The sequence below is a fragment of the Streptopelia decaocto genome (assembly GCF_964273445.1).
Source record: "Streptopelia decaocto genome assembly, chromosome: 6".
NCBI lineage: Eukaryota > Metazoa > Chordata > Aves > Columbiformes > Columbidae > Streptopelia > Streptopelia decaocto.
The window spans coordinates 62,743,730-62,761,111 of record NC_138660.1 but is presented as its reverse complement, the minus strand read 5'-3'; the positions used below and the strand labels follow the sequence as shown (position 1 = coordinate 62,761,111).

General features: G+C 41.0%; 1 protein-coding gene across 1 annotated transcript in view; it reads left to right on the top strand.

The window, feature by feature from the left end:
- Nucleotides 1-17,382, top strand: part of LOC309441366 (von Willebrand factor D and EGF domain-containing protein-like) — a gene marked incomplete at its 3' end in the record, with an annotated part of 173,842 nt that overhangs the window by 57,389 nt on the left and 99,071 nt on the right. The window contains exons 5-8 of the mRNA XM_082055997.1: nt 3,247-3,336; nt 4,583-4,718; nt 8,022-8,230; nt 11,004-11,077. Of these exons, the coding sequence (XP_081912123.1) occupies nt 3,247-3,336; nt 4,583-4,718; nt 8,022-8,230; nt 11,004-11,077 (509 nt within the window). The remainder of the gene's footprint in view (nt 1-3,246; nt 3,337-4,582; nt 4,719-8,021; nt 8,231-11,003; nt 11,078-17,382) is intronic.

Genomic DNA, 17,382 nt, shown 5'->3' with positions numbered 1-17,382 from the left:
TGCACAGGGGAAAGGGATCAGCCCACAGCCAGAAGCAATGCAGTCATCCTGTCCGAGGGCACCCTTACATTTCTGCCCCTTTAGAAGGGATGATTAAAAAATATAATTTGATTTTTTTAACAGATACGATGAGTTTGTGGAAAAATACTGCCTAACCTGTCACAGCCATCAGCATACTGCTGTCAGTGATGCTTTTATCTCTGTGCTTTAAAAGGGCTGCATCCTGAGATGGAGGGGGGAGAGAGAAGAGAAAGAAAAAGTTGATTACTGAACTGGAGAAAAAGAGGCAGTATTTAGCTGAAGGCAAAAAAAACCCCTCCTCAGAGTGACTATCATAATAATTATATGACAAACTGTCAACCTGTAGCTCAGTAGCCGATGAACATATCTGCTGATTGTGAAGTGTGCACCTAACAAAGTAAAGACACTACAAGGGGAGGAATGATATAAAAGACAGAAATAAAATGTAACTGACGACGGCTGTCCGTACTTTTCAAATTTGCAAAGTTTGTGCTCATCTCCAAAAGTGCCGAAGACAGAGCCAGAATGGACTGATAGTCTAAGAATATCCCAGTGTATCGCTAAAGAATGATTTTTGATTTTAGCGTTCAGTGCTTTATCAATAAAATATAGCTCTGAAATATATATGTGAGAAAACACAATGCTCGCAGGGAATGAGGCTGCGTTCTGACATTTCCCAGGATGTCACTTAGGGGAAGATCACCAGGAGATGCCTCTGTCGGCGCCGGTGCTCCTGCTGCCTCTCATTACAGCTCCTCCTGGGCAGGAGCGCTCCGCGTGCTGTGCTCACAGGGAAGTCTCCCTGGGAATATATTTTGCTAAAACGCTTTGAAACCAGAAGTGCAAACAGCCCGGCAAGGGTAAATATAATATCTGCAATGCAGGTGCATTGGGTTTGCTCAATGTGCTCTGCAAAGGGATCAGTTTTGTGGCTCAGGTTTGAGCGTTTTCACTAAGGGGAATATGCGTTATCTGAACTCTTGCTTTGTTGTCACCGCCTCGTCAGATCCCGATTTTGCAGCCTCTCCCGGTGGCAGCTGCAGGGGAAGCAGCAGGAGGAAGATCAACACTCGTGTTCTGCCTTCCCCGCAGAAGAACTTTTTTGAAAACTCCGTAAGCTGAACACGAGCCTTTAGGGAGTGCTTGCAGATAATAAATATCGAGCGATAACAGGGGCTTATTACCTGGAGGAGACACCGACTTGTTCTCCTTCTGAGGCAAACTGGCTAACTAGGAGATATCTGAAGGAAATTTAAACTGTAAAGTATCTCTGCGAGGCATGTGTCTTTTTTTCCCCTAGTACACCCAGTACAACCTCATGGCTTCCATCTAGTTAACGTAACAAATAACACTATTTTCACTGGGCCAAACTGGCTGGAGCTGGCAGCAAAAGAATGAGAAGTTTTAGGAAGGTAAAAATGGCCCACAAGGGCCATAAATCTGGGACTGAGCTGGGCTGGAAATGATCCACCTGAAGAGCACAGAAAACACTTGACTTTTCCCACAGCTGTACAAATGATGCTGTTTCGCTGGTGGGGCTTTTTTGTTCTGCACAAATGAGTTAGGAGGAGTCTTCAGTTTTGAAAAAACTCATGACTTGATGGTAATGAAGAGAGATTTTTAGAATGGTAAAAGAAATATTCCAGTGTGCTAGGCAACTCATGCCCATACAAACAACAAAGGGCAACAAAGATGCTGAAGGGAGTGGAGCATCTCCCGTGTGAGGAAAGGCTGAGGGAGCTGGGGCTCTGGAGCTGGACAAGAGGAGACTGAGGGGTGACCTCATTCATGTTTACAGATATATAAAGGGTGAGTGTCAGGAGGATGGAGCCAGGCTCTTCTCGGTGACAACCAGTGATAGGACAAGGGGTAATGGGTTCAAACTGGAACACAAGAGGTTCCACTTAAATTTGAGAAGAAACAACTTCACGGTGAGGGTGGCAGAGCCTGGCCCAGGCTGCCCAGGGGGGGTTGTGGAGTCTCCTTCTCTGCAGACATTCCAACCCGCCTGGACACCTTCCTGTGTAACCTCATCTGGGTGTTCCTGCTCCATGGGGGGACTGGACTGGATGAGCTTTCGAAGTCCCTTCCAATCCCTGACATTCTGTGATTCTGTGATTCTGTGAACATGGGAATATCCTGTTTTGAGCCTGTTTTGCTGCTACTGGTCATGACGGTTGTGCTTGAGCCGGCACGTGAGAGCTACCAAGATCAGCAGGGCCAGTGAGTGATGCTGGAAAATCCATCCAAAAGAGTTTATCGCAACAAAAAATAAACTGGATCGGTCCAATTCCTCCTCACGGGTTACTTGAGGCTCAAAAAAGGCAGCAGCTCTAGATATGCCATCTGACTATTTGGTGTGTCACAATCTGTTACTCTGCTTCCGAGAAGAGACCGGAAAAAAATAATCCAGAAGTACAGTTTCAGAGGCTATTGTCATTTGCTTTAAGGAAAATTTCTGTAGTTTAATCTTATGATCCTAGAAATGATGTTAGCAGTTTGGGTTTTCTGAAACCAATGAAACATTAAGATGGCAGATGGTGCGCGGGCTCAGCAGAGATAAAGGTTGCGTGACTGTGCTAGGAATAAAACATCAGTGGCCTGGTACATTGTGTTTGGTGGAGTTTTTTAGTTTGGAGGAATATTTATTTTATATATATGCCTATACATATATATATATATATATATATAAAAAACAGTATAAACCCTTGTAGGCATCATCTTTTATAATGCAATAAGGAAAAAAAAAAGGATCTTCTTATATTGCTGAGACTGGATGACTGTCAAACTAATTTACAGAAAACAACCTGCTTACAAACATGGTACAGAGGGAGGATATTTGATCCAGTGGCCAGACTGAACTCTGGGATCCCAGGGGCTAATGTCATACTCCTGGCAGTAATGTCTATGAACAATGTAATTTTCCCTAAATAAAATGAGTTAATATCGCTAACTGATGTGTTGAAAAACTACAGAAGAAAACACACTGTACGCATTCAGTGTTATTAACTGTTGAGATAGAAGCCATGTTCTCAGCTTATTAAATGCATCAAAAATTCTTCCAAATCTCAAGATTCATGCACAAACATTTTTAAAGCCGAAGCCCCAAAAAATCTGCTTCGATGGTAGAAAAAAAGAAAAACCTCAAGAACCGAGATCAACAGGAAGATGCGTAATTATTTTTCTTTGGGAAAAGCTACAGCATACGCTGTTTATTTCTTACAGGTCTTTTGCACTGTCACTGCCTTTTCCAGGGACGTTCCTGAGCCGGAGTCATTGCCTGAAGAGAGCAAAGGTTTCTATGCTGGGATTAAGGTAACGCTGATGTCCCTGATTGTCCAATGTATCCCCCAGGGAATATTTATACATTATGTGACCTGCTCTGAAAAACAAGATGCAGAAATACAAGCCTTGATCATCACAACCAGTGCTGCTTCTATGTTCACTTTGAGAAAATGTCCTAATAAATTACGTGGCTTTCAGTCTGTTTGTAAAATGCCCTATAGCACCCGTCAGCACCATCAGGATGGTGTTGACACTAATGTACACTAATGTGTACATACAGCCCAGAGTACTCTGGTGGTTATGTACAACAGGAACACACACCTACAAGGACAACGATGTAGAATTTTGTTGGACCTAAAGTAGAAGTAAATTAAGACAAAAATTAATTTTTATCCATCATATTCATATGGTTAGGCACTACAAAAACCAAATGGTTGAAGATAAATTCATGTTGAGTGCAAAAACCAGGTCTAATTCCACTCGAGGATGAGACTGTAGTCCAGGAGAATCTGAGATCTTCTGAGTACCTGAGCTTTATGCCTCCATGAATGGTGTTTGAAAAATCTGGCAGCCCATTCTGTGTGATGTTTGAAGAACAGTTTCGTATTTTTAAGAAATGTCAGAAATTTCCCAGGGAACAGAAATTCCCATTTCTGAGTGGCTCTGAGTGCTGTTTCTGATCTGGCCCCAGGAGAACAGATACAGAGAAGCAGCACAACCTGAGCCACCCAAGATCTTAATTTATTATATACAGAGAAATCACTGTTCCTCCTATGGCAGGGAAGAGCAACTGGGGGAAAATTGCACTTACTTTGCACCTGGGGCAGAATACAAACACAGAGTCCACAAACACAATGGCAATGCCGTACTTCAGGCCATGAATATTGCTCGTATTTCTCTTAGTGCATTGAATAGGAGCTCCTTTTAACCAGGGATTTAAAAAATGAGTAAGTTATATGGTATCATGCTATTTTCAGACTCAATGAAAGCCTTTTTTGAGATTAGGAGATAGGAAGCAATTAGACACTGTTTATGACAACTGCAAACATTTCCTTAATTAGCAAGAATGTGATTTTAACAACAATTTTACCTTTGGAAAGTTGAAGAACATTATTCTGAAGATTATTATTTCTATGAGGATTATTATGAAGATTATTGTTATTTTACAAGCAATTATGTCTTTTCATAATTGATTAAAAGACTTCAACTGCTCATAAATATCAGTATTGCCTAATTAATCTGTCAAAATGATCTAAAATTATTTTCTTATTTCCAGTTTGTACCAGAATCGTTACAAATTGCAGAGGATGGCACGGAGTATGCTTTGACCATTCTGAGTACTGTACCCATTGTCTGTCCTGGGCACGATGAGTCCTGTAAAATTACTTTACAGCTAAGTACTGAGGATTTGGGTAAGAGTTTTGTGTATCGGCATCGAATCAATGTGATTATTTTTTCATGTATTTGTGTTACAAAGAATTCCAAGAGAAATTATACAACCTAAATAACAACAAAGGGCAGAAGCCATAAAATCAACAATCTAGGCCATATATTTGTTTGCAAAATAAAACAGATGATAATATCATTCAGGTTTTTGAGAAAAAAAAAAAATCTGACTGGAAATGGCCTCAATGGTCGTCCATTGGGATTTATGGATGAAATAACTATGAATAGAAGAAGTTATTTTAAATTCCAGGAGTATAAAGTTCTATTTTAAGTTTTTGAAGAAGCAATGGTCTTAGCTAGAATAATTTCATTATCAATAAGAAGCTCACCCGCAGATTTATTATTCACTAGATGTGTTCTGAAGCCTTTTTTCTTTCTTTTGCTGGCTTACAGCTTTTGTCTAACTTAATGTAGAAGAAAAAGAATCGTTCCTATGCTTATATATTCTGCTTTTTCTAAAAGTAAGTTTTAGTTGAAAACATTGACAACGTCACTTGGAAAATTCTTGTCCTTTTAATCAGTAAATAGTTTAAATGGTTCCTCCAGGTTAATCTGGTGGAATATCGTGCCTAACCAAGGGGAACATATATATATATATATATATATTTACTTTCCATTTGTGCTAAATGAAACACCCAACCCTTTTTCTAACAAGGCATTTATTTATCTTCCATAAGTGACTCATTGAGAAAAATATTTAGAAATAGGATTACAACCAAAGTTTCTCTATCCACAAAAAGCGAGCTAAAAAAAAAACCCCAAAAGTTGGCAAAACCCAGTTAATTCCTGCTGTTTCTCCCTTTCTAAATCCCTCTCCTTTCTCTCCTCATCCTCAGCTATGTGCTTAGACAGAAGAAAAACTAATTCAAATGGTATCGTGACACAATGATCTTAAACTGAACGGTACCTTATGGTTCCAGCAGCTGTGTTGGTCCCGTGCACAGAGTACTTTGCATTTCTCCACGGCTCGGTGCCGCTGTGTTCTACATATCGCTCTGGGCTTGGAGCCCTCCTGGTCCATCAGGCAAACAGCCTCTGAGCTCACGGGAAGAGATTTCTTTAGATATCAAGGTAGCTCAGAATGTGAGCTGGTGTGTGGTGGGATGTCCCCACAGCCTCCAAGTGACAGACACCTATTGCTTATGAAGATCAAATAAGAATTAGTCACATAAGCCATTAAGGTTTTTTTTCATCTCACGTTTTCTCGGGCATCGATAAAGCTGAGTCAAAATCTCAGTGACTACCAATGCGTGGGCCAGGAGATCCCAGTGCGGGAGGCTGGGTTCCACAGATCAGACCCAGGCTGACCCCTTGGCCAGGGTCTTCTCCAGCCTCCAAATGTGCATTTGACTGGGAGAAAGAGGGAAGGCAAGATTGCCAGCAGCAGCTTTGTTTTCAGGCTGTCAATGGGCTCGATGTGTTGGTGCCAAGAGGTCCCGGGATGGAGGCGCAACTCAACCAATTAACTAATCTTTGAAGGAACTTGTCACCAAAGTGGAAAATTCCCGTTAGTTTTAATCAGCTAATTTCTGCAGCATAAACTACTAACCAGCTCTAGCCCTTGACTGCTCCATCCTGAGGCTATTTTTTTGGATGACACTTGGGCTGTTTGTGACCAATTGAGATATCTACATACACTTGAGTATCTGCTGCTGGGTGTTTGCACGTCTGGTTTGTGCTTTTATTGTCTGTAGGGTCTGTTAGTTTATCTGAAGGAACACTGCGGGCTTCTGAAAAACATAATGTTGGCCACAACATTATAAATTGAAAATTAAAAAAAAAATAGCTGAGATTCGTTTAGACTGAATACATTAACTGACAAGCTCCTTGTCTGACTGAATCCATAGAACAACACTGTTGTGCTAATTATGTAGGGAATAAGTGATAAGAAAGCTAATTACAAGCACAGAAATATCTCTCTAAGTTCAGACAATATCATAATGAATGCCAAGGCACAGCAGAGCCACTGGAGTTCGGCTTCTGTTAAGTTTATCATTACTGTTTTGACAAGATGATTTTCTTTGATTCTAAACTTTTGTTCTGGGTTGCGAGCACAGCTCGTGGGGCTGTGATGGCAATAACTATTCCTCATGGAAACCTCCAATTTAATTGAATCAAGAACCTTGAAAATGAGCCAGGACTTTTCTATAAGATGTGAGGCAGCCTTTAAGAAGAGATAATATGCTATTAATATTTGTAGGTTTTTCGTTCAGTTCCTATAGAACTCTGCAGGGTTAATTTATATTCTATTTTATGAGTCTTTTCCATGACAAAAACTTGATCATGGTAGAAATACTATCTTCAAATACTTGAATGTCATCTGCTATAAATTATTAAGCAATTTTACAAATGGGAAAAATGAAATGAAAATTTGATATTTTCATATTAGATTAATTCAATTTACACCATTTCCAGAACTGTGTTCTTTTCAGATGATAATTGTTGTTCTGGGACAGAAAACTAAATACTTAGCACAAACGAGAGAAGTGGACACCACTAGTACTGAGCCTAGAAGAGGTCCCTTTAGGAAAGATATGATGTGCAGAGGCAGAGCTGAATGAATGACTCAGGTTGTCATTGCCATATTGATTTTATCACCACCCATCACAGATACTTACATAGCCACTTCCACCATAGCTTATTACTTTTCCACATCCTTTCAGTGAATTTATCCTCATAGTGACTCTGAGAGATAGAAATGAAACTGCCATCACTTTACAGGTTGGAAAGTAAAGCATCGTAACCCAGCTAAAATACAAATACAAATCTGCTGCATTTGCCTTCCTGTCATGGATCCAAAGTTCACGAAAAATTGACTCAAGAACCTTCCCTTTCCAGATCAAGAATTCTGTTCTGAGTTGTTTTTTTTTTAATATTAACTAACTACAGCTTATAATAAAGGTAGTGAAAGATAAATGTTTTCCAGAAACACAGACTCATCTCTTTCTTTGTCATGAGAACTACTTTTCTTCATTCCCTGGGCATGGACCCATAAAGATAAGACTGTCATTCCAGAAATATTAGCACCTGTGGAAAGAAAAGCACCACTGAGTTTTAGCAAACTCTACAGCAGGGGGGGGAAAAAAACCCACAGTAAAATGTGCAGAGAAATGCCAGATTGAGTCAGTCACAAATGTCTTCATGCAAACCCCATCTGGTTTCAAGGAATGTGTGTCCTGGAATGTGAAATATTTGCGTTGGACGGTAAACCAGGTACAGGCAACTGTTGGGATAACTCTTGTCAGACTCGGACTTTGTGTTCATTTTAGACAGCCGGTTCCCAGGGCTCTCAAACATCGCCCTTTCGGCGTGCCGGGTGGAGCTGCCCTGCTCGGGAAGCCGCTGTGCGGCGGCCACACTGATGGTGACAGCGGTGACAGACTTCGCTCAGGACGGGAACCGCGTCAGCCGCATCGCAGCCCAGCCAGTCGGACGGAGGGATTTGCTCTGGAGGGCTTACACACCCCAGGATGTCAAGGTCGGGTCCTGAAATCATTGGGAAAACGTGTCAGATTTAAACGGGAGGTTCAGTATTGCAGAAAACAAAGATAAATCTTAACCCCAGAAACATTTGGGGGTCTGCTGTCAGCAGAGTAAACCAAAACAGCCTCTTTATGTGCCAAGAAAATTAACATGTAAAGCCTTTTGCTTCAACAAATTTAGGCTTCATTATTAGTTGGCATATCAGTAAGGCCAACAGCTGGATTATAGATGTAACCAGATGTGCTCATTTATGCTGGAAGAGGAGAGGGGGAGAACCTCAGTTAAGGAATTAGCAGGTTTTCGAGGAGGGAGAGGGAAAGCTGAGCATTTGGAGCAGAGTTTCTGAAAAAGCAGAGGAATGGCAGCGCCTCAGTAATGAGAAAGGAGCATCGGGACTCAGCAGCACTGTGTTCAATTTGTGATGGTGCCTGGAATCACCAGGACACCTCCGACTACACACGTGGCTGCTCTGTCTCTTCATTTATCCCTGTACAAAATGTCCAAAATAAAAATAATAGGAATCAATCAGGGAGGCAAGCCACGCTTTTTACTGCCTAGAAAGGACCGTGGCAAGCAGGGACTGGTCCGTTATCTGTGAAGTTGCTTCAGGCCTCGGCTGGGAGGTTTGAGAGCTGTAATCCCACTGCCCCAGAGAATAAACCAGAACTCAGATTGGACTCAGGCAAAGTTCTCAGAGTAGTGGCACATCCAAGCTCGTATCTTTTAAGTAACCGAAAACAAACCCCCAATGAAATTTGTAATTTCACTTCCCTAATTTTTGTGGATTTGCTCATTGGAGAATGAGATTAAACTGGACTGAAGGAATTTTTGCTTTCAAAGGTAAAATGCCTAGCACGTGACTATATTCTTTCCTCTCTAGTATAGGCTTCTTTTAAACTTAAGATTCTTGAATGATAAATAGCAGCTAAATCCATGTTGTACTCTCACAAACCCATATTTTTTGTTGAAGTTACAAATGCTTCCATTAAAATATGAAAATGTAGCAAATGTGTAATGGAATTAATCAATTTTCAGAATAAATTATATCTATCTCAGTTAAAACTTGACCTATGGAAACATAATAGACATTATCTTCCCTCCCCCCCATTTCCCCATTGCTGCTTTGCAGTTAATTAGAAGCATTAATGTAATGGACTTCCTGCAACATATCAAGGAAAGATCCATATGTTATAATCCACATAATCTTTAGTCCTTCAGACTTGTTCAAATATTTTGGATTTTTCTGAAAATTGGATGGAAATGGTGGGCAGAACATCCTGACAAGTTCAGACACCCAGTAAAGTGGATTTCTTCAGAAAACTAACACTGCCAACAAGTAGGATCTACATCCTCTGCTGATATAATGCAATTAAAGAGCTGAGCAAAACGGGCCACGTGGATTTGTTTGTGCAAAGGTTTCACTTAGGAAGGTTGTGGTTATGGAGAAAATGGGAAAATTCTGAGACACTTCTTTCTATCACACTGTAGATACAAACGATATAAGTGACCTCAGATCAAAATGCTGTTCACAGAGGTGCTCAGTTTTTCATTCTTCAAGACCATCACTAACATTTTGGGAGGCCAGACACTGGTGGGTGTCTAAGTGATGTCTCTGTGCGATAGTTAAGGGTTTATTTTGAAATACAGATGACAAATTGCCACAGGGGAAGAATTTTGTCAGGGAGTGTGGTTCTACCTTCACCTTCTTATTCATTTATTTAATTTCACCACTGTTCCTAAAAAAACAAGTTCTGCTTTGTCACTGAAAGACCGCAGAAGGATATAGCGGCCATTCTTCCTCAGGCAGAACTCACTGAATGGCACCTCTGGATTTCTCAATGGGCAAAGAGCGAGCAAAGAATTAACAGCCCTGGCCAAGAAACCAGCCTGGCAGAATATGGGAAAAGCACCATACTTTATCACTCCCACCAGTATGACTGGGAGCTCTTTGCATTGCCAGTCACTACACAAACCAGTCTTGCCTTTCTGCAAACTGGACAGCAGAGTATGAACGAAAAAACATCTTAAGCAGACGTGGCAATGCAGGTCCAGAGCTGCCTGAGATTCAGGTGTTGAAAGTTCAAAAGTAGTTGTCCTACCTCTGGCTTTTTTGGGTGTGTCTGCTCCCTTCAGGGCACCAGGACTCTCAGACCTTGGCTGTGACCAAGTGACCAGGAGCAGCTGAAGATCTCTGTTGATACAGCAGATCCTTTCCTCTTTTATTCACAGACAGCTCCAGCAGCCCAATTCAGGCCCTTGTCACCAGTACCCGATCAATAACCTGCACATGAAATATATAAATCAGCCATCAATTTGCTGTATCAGGAAATTTAAGGTCAAATTGAGGGACAGGCAGTGTCTACTACTAAAATATGTTAATACTACTTAATTACAGCATACTTTACACCATACTTCAGGCATCAAAATTAGTACAATTTAATGAGCACTCTACTCTCTTGATAATTTCAGTGAATGATCTACTTCTGAGTAAAAAAAAAAGTTTAATAAAAAAGCTCTGCTTTTTAGCAGATAAAGAAAGTGCATTACATCAGGTGGAATAAGGGCACTTTGAACTCCCTTATTGCATGTGATTAAACTCTGCTGTTTGAAAGCAAACCCTGTTTTGTATCCATTCGCAATCAGGTTTTAGAAGTCAGATTTTAGTTTGTACTTGACACATGAATTCTGCCCCTAATGTTTTGTGAGGAACAGTAATGAAGAAAAACTGCTGTGTAGACTGTATTCATTACACATTTCATTTTAACTAGGTCACAGTTCGAGACCTCCCAACAGGGAACTGCTACTCTTTCACTGATCCACACATTATCACATTTGATGGATGGTGAGTATTCTACTTTGAAATAATTTGGCTCAATTACTGCAGTTTTCACTTTCTGGATGTAGCATACATTTGGTTTTCCATTAGAATATCAAAAGAGCGTTGTACTAGTTTGCTTATAGTGATTAATGTAGTGCTTCAATAATATACATGGTTTCCTTCCAGCTGTTTATGCTCCTTTTAACAAAAGGACTAGAAATGGATTAATGTTGAAGCCGCAATGGTTTTGAGTCTGAATAATTTTTACAAGACAAAGGTCCAATTCCAAAATGTTCTTCAAACAGAATCATCATTATTGACTTTGGAAGGCTGTCAACCCCATGTGGCACCATGTCAGGACACCCCAGTTCCACCAAAACCAAAGCCATTATGGTACGTGGGGACAACCCGCAGCCGCCCTGGCAGTTTAGTAACACCTGAGGCAAAGTCCCTCAGCCCAAGGATGCTCTTGCATTCTTCTGCTTCCAGAGCTGGTTTATGCACAACTGCATCTCTGTATGGAGTTAACAGCCATAACCACAACCATAAAAACCAAAAAGATGGCCATGCTGTCTCAGATGAAAGATGCCCAGAAATGGTAAGTGGCAAATATCAGGGAAAGAGTGCAAAAATTAAGTTGTATGTCCCCCTGTTCTGTCCACATGTCCTATATTATCCAGCAATAAGCTGCTTACAGACCTACTGAGCCAAAGGTGGCATCTTTCTACTTGACAACCCGTACTGTACAGAACTTTTCTCCAATTAACTTCCCTAATCATTCATTAATCTATTTACCCCAGTGAACAGAACGTAACAGAAAGTTTTTAAAGCTTGCATCCAGCACATTTGATCCGAAGTTGCTCATATTTCAGATCACATTCGAGGTTTGTCATTCTGCCATTAACCTCCTAACGGCACAGATAATGACTTTAGGCACAGTGTCCACTGGGGCTCAGAAGGCATAATATTCCAATTTTGATATACTAGGTAATGTCTGAAATGACATCAAAGCTGGAGAACCCTGCTGATGATATGCGAGTACCAAAGGCACTGGCTCCATTAAAAGTTGTATGTCTGCCCCAAATACAGATGTTTCAGCAAGGAGATTAGGTCTGCACATTTGGAGCTTTCCAGTTTCCCTCCTGCTTTGTTGAATACCATTTATTATGTGGTCAGGCACTTGTTTCATGCAAGTTTGGTTGCTCAGTGTGTAGAAACTGTGGAAGAACTACAAGAGATGCAAAGACATTCCCATGCCTCATGCTATCTGCAATTATTTCAACTCTGGGATATTAAACTAGGTTAGAACATTATTTTAAAACTCTCTATGAATTTACATTCTTAAATTTTCTCTTCTGATTTAGGGCTACAAATGGATAGCGATCTGCCAGGTTGCTGTGTTTAGGAGGTCATAAATTACTGAAAAGTGTCTCTTGGAATGCAGGAGTGCTCTCAGTGGTGTAGCACAATTCTACATAGCTTCCATGGGATAAAAAGGTCTAAAATGAAACAAAATATTTTATTTTAATAACTAATTTTGCAATCCTATTGTTGACAGCATACAGAAATGCTTCTAAGCAATTTACAATTCTACTTGAGCACAGGGAGCCTGGAAAAGTCCGTCCTTGTGTGGCCACCTGCCTCGGAGTCCCACAGCCTTGAAACAAAACCACCACAGGATGAGCCTGGCCCCTCCAGAATGTCTCTTCCTTGTGGACAAACGATCATTCCTGCTCTGTCCAGTGCCGCTTTAAATGAGCCAAGCTGATGGGGCTTCTGCCATCTCAATAACTAGGTTATTTCACTGAGATATATCATTTCTTGATATTCAGCCAAATTTCTTACCCATCATTTCACAGTCTCATTACTCCTACTTATATTCTCATTTATTATTGTAAATATTTTCTCTTTCAATTATTGTAATGATTATGCCACCTTATTACACATTGGTTAAACAACTTCTCTGCCTGCCTATCCACAAAATGTTAACACATTAGCAAATGATTTTAAAGCTCTGTATTTAAGGATTGGGGAATGCAATTCCTGCTTCTGTCCTGATACAAACCTATAACCTAAGGACAAAGGCTGGCCAGGAGGTGTGGAACTGAAGGATTCCCCTTTCATAGAACGGTTTGGGTTGGAAGGGCCCTTCCCAGCTCCCCCAGTGTCCCCCCTGCCATGAGCAGGGACATCTTCACCAGCTCAGGGTGCTCAGAGCCCCGTCCAGCCTGGCCTGGGATGTCTCCAGGGATGGTTCAGCCACCACCTCTCTGGCCAACCTGGGCCAGGCTCTCACCACCCTCAAGGGCAACAATTTCTTCCTCATGTCCAGCCTTTGATTGTGAAAGCCATATGGTGGGAAACTGTTGGAAATGAGGTGTATGTTTGGTATTGTGAATGGAAGAATTATACACAAAACTTGTGGACTCAAGTAAGACACCACAAGAGTACAAGTGTTGCTTAAAAATAAAAACACATCAGAAAGAGACTGATCTTCTTATTGTAAGCAGCAAAGCAAGAGAAGAGGAAGTGACAGGACAAGAGGAAATGGCCTGAAGTTGCACCAGGGAAGGTTTAGATTGGATGTTAGGAAAAAGTTCTTCATGGAAAGGGTTGTCAGGCATTGGAACAGGCTGCCCAGGGCAGTGGTGGAGTCACCATCCCTGGAGGGGTCTAAAAGACATGTAGATGAGGTTCTTAGGGACATGGTTTAGTGCCAGTGGTAGGTTATGGTTGTACTCGATTACCTTAAGGGTCTCTTGCAACCAATATGATTCTATGTTTCTATGATGCTATGAATCAATAGGCTGAGAGGATGAGCAGAGAATCAGCTCTTGGGCATCTGGAGCTATGTCAGTTTTAAGTGATCAGTAGATGCAGGCTGAGGTAAGAACGTTACAGAGGAAAGAAAAGAAACATCCAAAATTAGTTAAGAGAACGGAAGGGAACAGCAGCCTTTACCCATCTCTGTATGATCACAGTGCTGCAGGCAGAGCTGCTGTGGACGGTGGGTGATCCATTGTCTCTTCAGCACCATTTCTGTCCCGGGAACAGCTCCCTGAAAACCAAGGGAAAGGCTGGAGATGGGGAACGCTGCCAACAGCAAAACAGTGCCAGAGTTTTCTATGCAAAGGGCATATACACAAAACATACTCCTGCCTTTCACAGAGTTGCCTACCTTGCTTTACTTTCCCGTTAGCAATGGCGAGGAGAAGGAGAAATACACAATGGGGAAAAGCAAGGATGAAAACAGACATGAAAATAGAACTATTTGTGTTTCCAATATTTAAATGAGAAGCATTAAAAATTTTAAATTTCTCTTAAATTTTAAATATTTATTTGAATAAGTACTTTAGCAGATTTGTTGGAAAATTGAAAAATGGTATGAAAATCAAAAGACTGGAAGATTTTGTGGTTTTTAGTAGTAAAAGATTCCTACTGAAATGGTTACTTCCAATGTATAGGTTGTTTCATAGGATTTCACAACAATACTTTATTTCGTAACTTCTATAGTGCCATTTTCCATTATTTTTAATCTGACATACTGAGCTCACATCACATCTGAGGTAGTTATCTATTCATTAAGTAGCTAAAATACATAACTCTCACTTCAGATGATAATACTCCCCTTTGGTATGCCTCCTGCTAACATATTTCTGTAGGAATACTTATCTTGTAATGTTTTCACTCTTTTGACCAAAGGAAGTGACTGAAAATCAAAGAATGTGTCATATTTTACAGTGTGAGCACAATCAATTTGTGTATATTGGAGCATAGATGTGAAATAGCTTTAATTATATAGCTAAAATCCAGAGAGAGCACTTCTTTTTATAGCAAAGTACCTTCTAAATTAAACAAATGTGAAAGCCTGGTAAAGCAAAAGTATAGCCCTCATTACTAGTTATGGCACATTATAAATATAAAAGCTTTTCATGCCATAAATTGTAGATTCTTAAATATGGAGTACTAGCTTTAAACTAAACATGCAGAAAATCCTTTTAAGGTAAAATATTAAAAAGGAGATATTATTTGACTGGTGGACTATATAGATCATTCATATTATTGTGTATTTTAACTTAAAAAAAAAAAAAAAAAGATATTTCTCGAATATTTACACTAATCCATCCACCATCATCCCAGGGGCAACGGCACCTTTTCCTGCACAATGACAAAACCTTTCAGCTTGCACAGCTTCATGCTTCTCACAGAATCACAGGATGTCAGGGATTGGAAGGGACCTCAAAAGCTCATCCAGTCCAGTCCCCCCATGGAGCAGGAACACCCAGATGAGGTTACACAGGAAGGTGTCCAGGCGGGTTGGAATGTCTGCAGAGGAGGAGACTCCACAACCTCCCTGGGCAGCCTGGTCCAGTGTTCTGATACCCTCACTGACAAGTTTCTTCTCAAATTTAAGTGGAACCTCTTGTGTTCCGGTTTGAACCCATTGCCCCTTGTCCTACCATTGTTTATCACTGAGAAGAGCCTGGCTCCATCCTCCTGACACTCACCCTTTATATATCTGTAAACATTAATGAGGTCACCCCTCAGTCTCCTCTTCTCCAAGCTCCAGAGCCCCAGCTCCCTCAGCCTTTCCTCACACGGGAGATGCTCCACTCCCTTCAGCATCTTTGTTGCCCTGCGCTGGACTCTCTCCAGCAGTTCCCTGTCCTGCTGGAACTGAGGGGCCACAACTGGACACAATATTCCAGGTGTGGTCTCACCAGGGCAGAGTGGGTGGCTTTACCGGCATTCATCATAGTGGCCCAAAACGAAGACCTGGCCGAGAGCAGCCCTGCCAGAGCTGCTGTTCTTTTCGATAGTCTGTAGAATTTTACACACCCCCCAAACATCCAGTGACTGCTGAACGTAACCCAACAGCTTCACCGCCCAAGAACAACTTGACCAGTCCCGAGTGATGAGTGCTCTGAAACCAAAAACATCTTCCAGCATCACCCAGCACTGCCCACGGTCACAACTAGCATAAAATGATTCTTACTAGCAAGGGAAGATGAAGCCTGGAGGGATGTGTCAACAAATCAAATAATTTGGTGGCAAAACTGTGGTGGAAAATCTAGGAGGAGTCAGAATAATAACTGCAATAATGAATAGATGAAGTACAGCTTAGTGAATAGTAAGCGCATTGTGTTAGTTAATTTAATGCTACTAGTATTAACTGTTTACATATATTTACATTCCCTTCTGTCCCCCTCTAAGGATAAACCAACAGAAATGATTCCTATAGCATCTCGCTGTCATAACCAAAGACTTGGGGGCGTTTTACAGTTCTCACAGCTTGAGCCGCAACTTCATGCTGGGACAAGAACTTGTTGCACCCCCTGAAAAACAACCCAAACACACAGCTGGTGAGGGAGGGAACCACTTTCCACCCGGTACATCCATTGCTACAGATCATCGGGAGGTGATTGTGAAGGGCAATTTTAGACAGAAGTGTGGCGCTTGGTTCACAAGAACATGCAGAGCTCCAGTAACTCTGCTTCACGCTTTTAGTGCCACGAGCAATTTCTCAAATGTTGTCCAAAGAATCATTATCGCAATTACAGTTGTATAAACACCACAAAAGTTTACCTGACTACATTCAATTATCCATTCAAGTAATTCAAAGGCAGCTGAAAGCTTCCATTTAGACACGCTGCAGATTTGTTTTGTGCTGTGCAATCTATGGCATGACTTAACTGAAGGACTCTAAGTGACTTCCAGGGGAGCTGGACTGGGTCCACTGTCAATGCTTATCAAGCAGTAAACAGCTCCCATACCTTCAATAATGTTTATATCCATATGCGAATACAGTCGTATTTACCCGATACAGCTGATTACTCTGGGTACAGCCATTCTGATGCATTATTTTCCATCAGCCTCTCTAAACACCTTTCCTTTTAAGATCCCCCTGTTGAAGGAAACTGTGGAAGGTGATTCCCATAAAACATCCTGTCTCCTCTGTCTCTCCTGTGAAGATATCCAAATGGAACTCGTACTTGATGTTATAAGAGATTATCTATTTTTTATGTTGTCCTTAGTTCTAATCAATCTGAGCAACAGCATCTGTGCAGTGTACTTAGGATTTATGTACCTGATTAGACAATAAGATGAGACAGAACCATTCAAAATCTTATCGCTTTATGGCCAACTTCACTAAGTTTTTCAAGATGAAAGATAAAGTCAGATGTGTTTTCCAGCAGAGAAAAGCACTTGGCATTTAAATGCTTACTGTACTTAAGCTACACAGTTTTCTATGGCTTTTATTCTGAAGGGAAGTAAAATGCAGATAATACATACTGAAAAAAATCTTGGTTCTTGAGCCATTTGTTCCT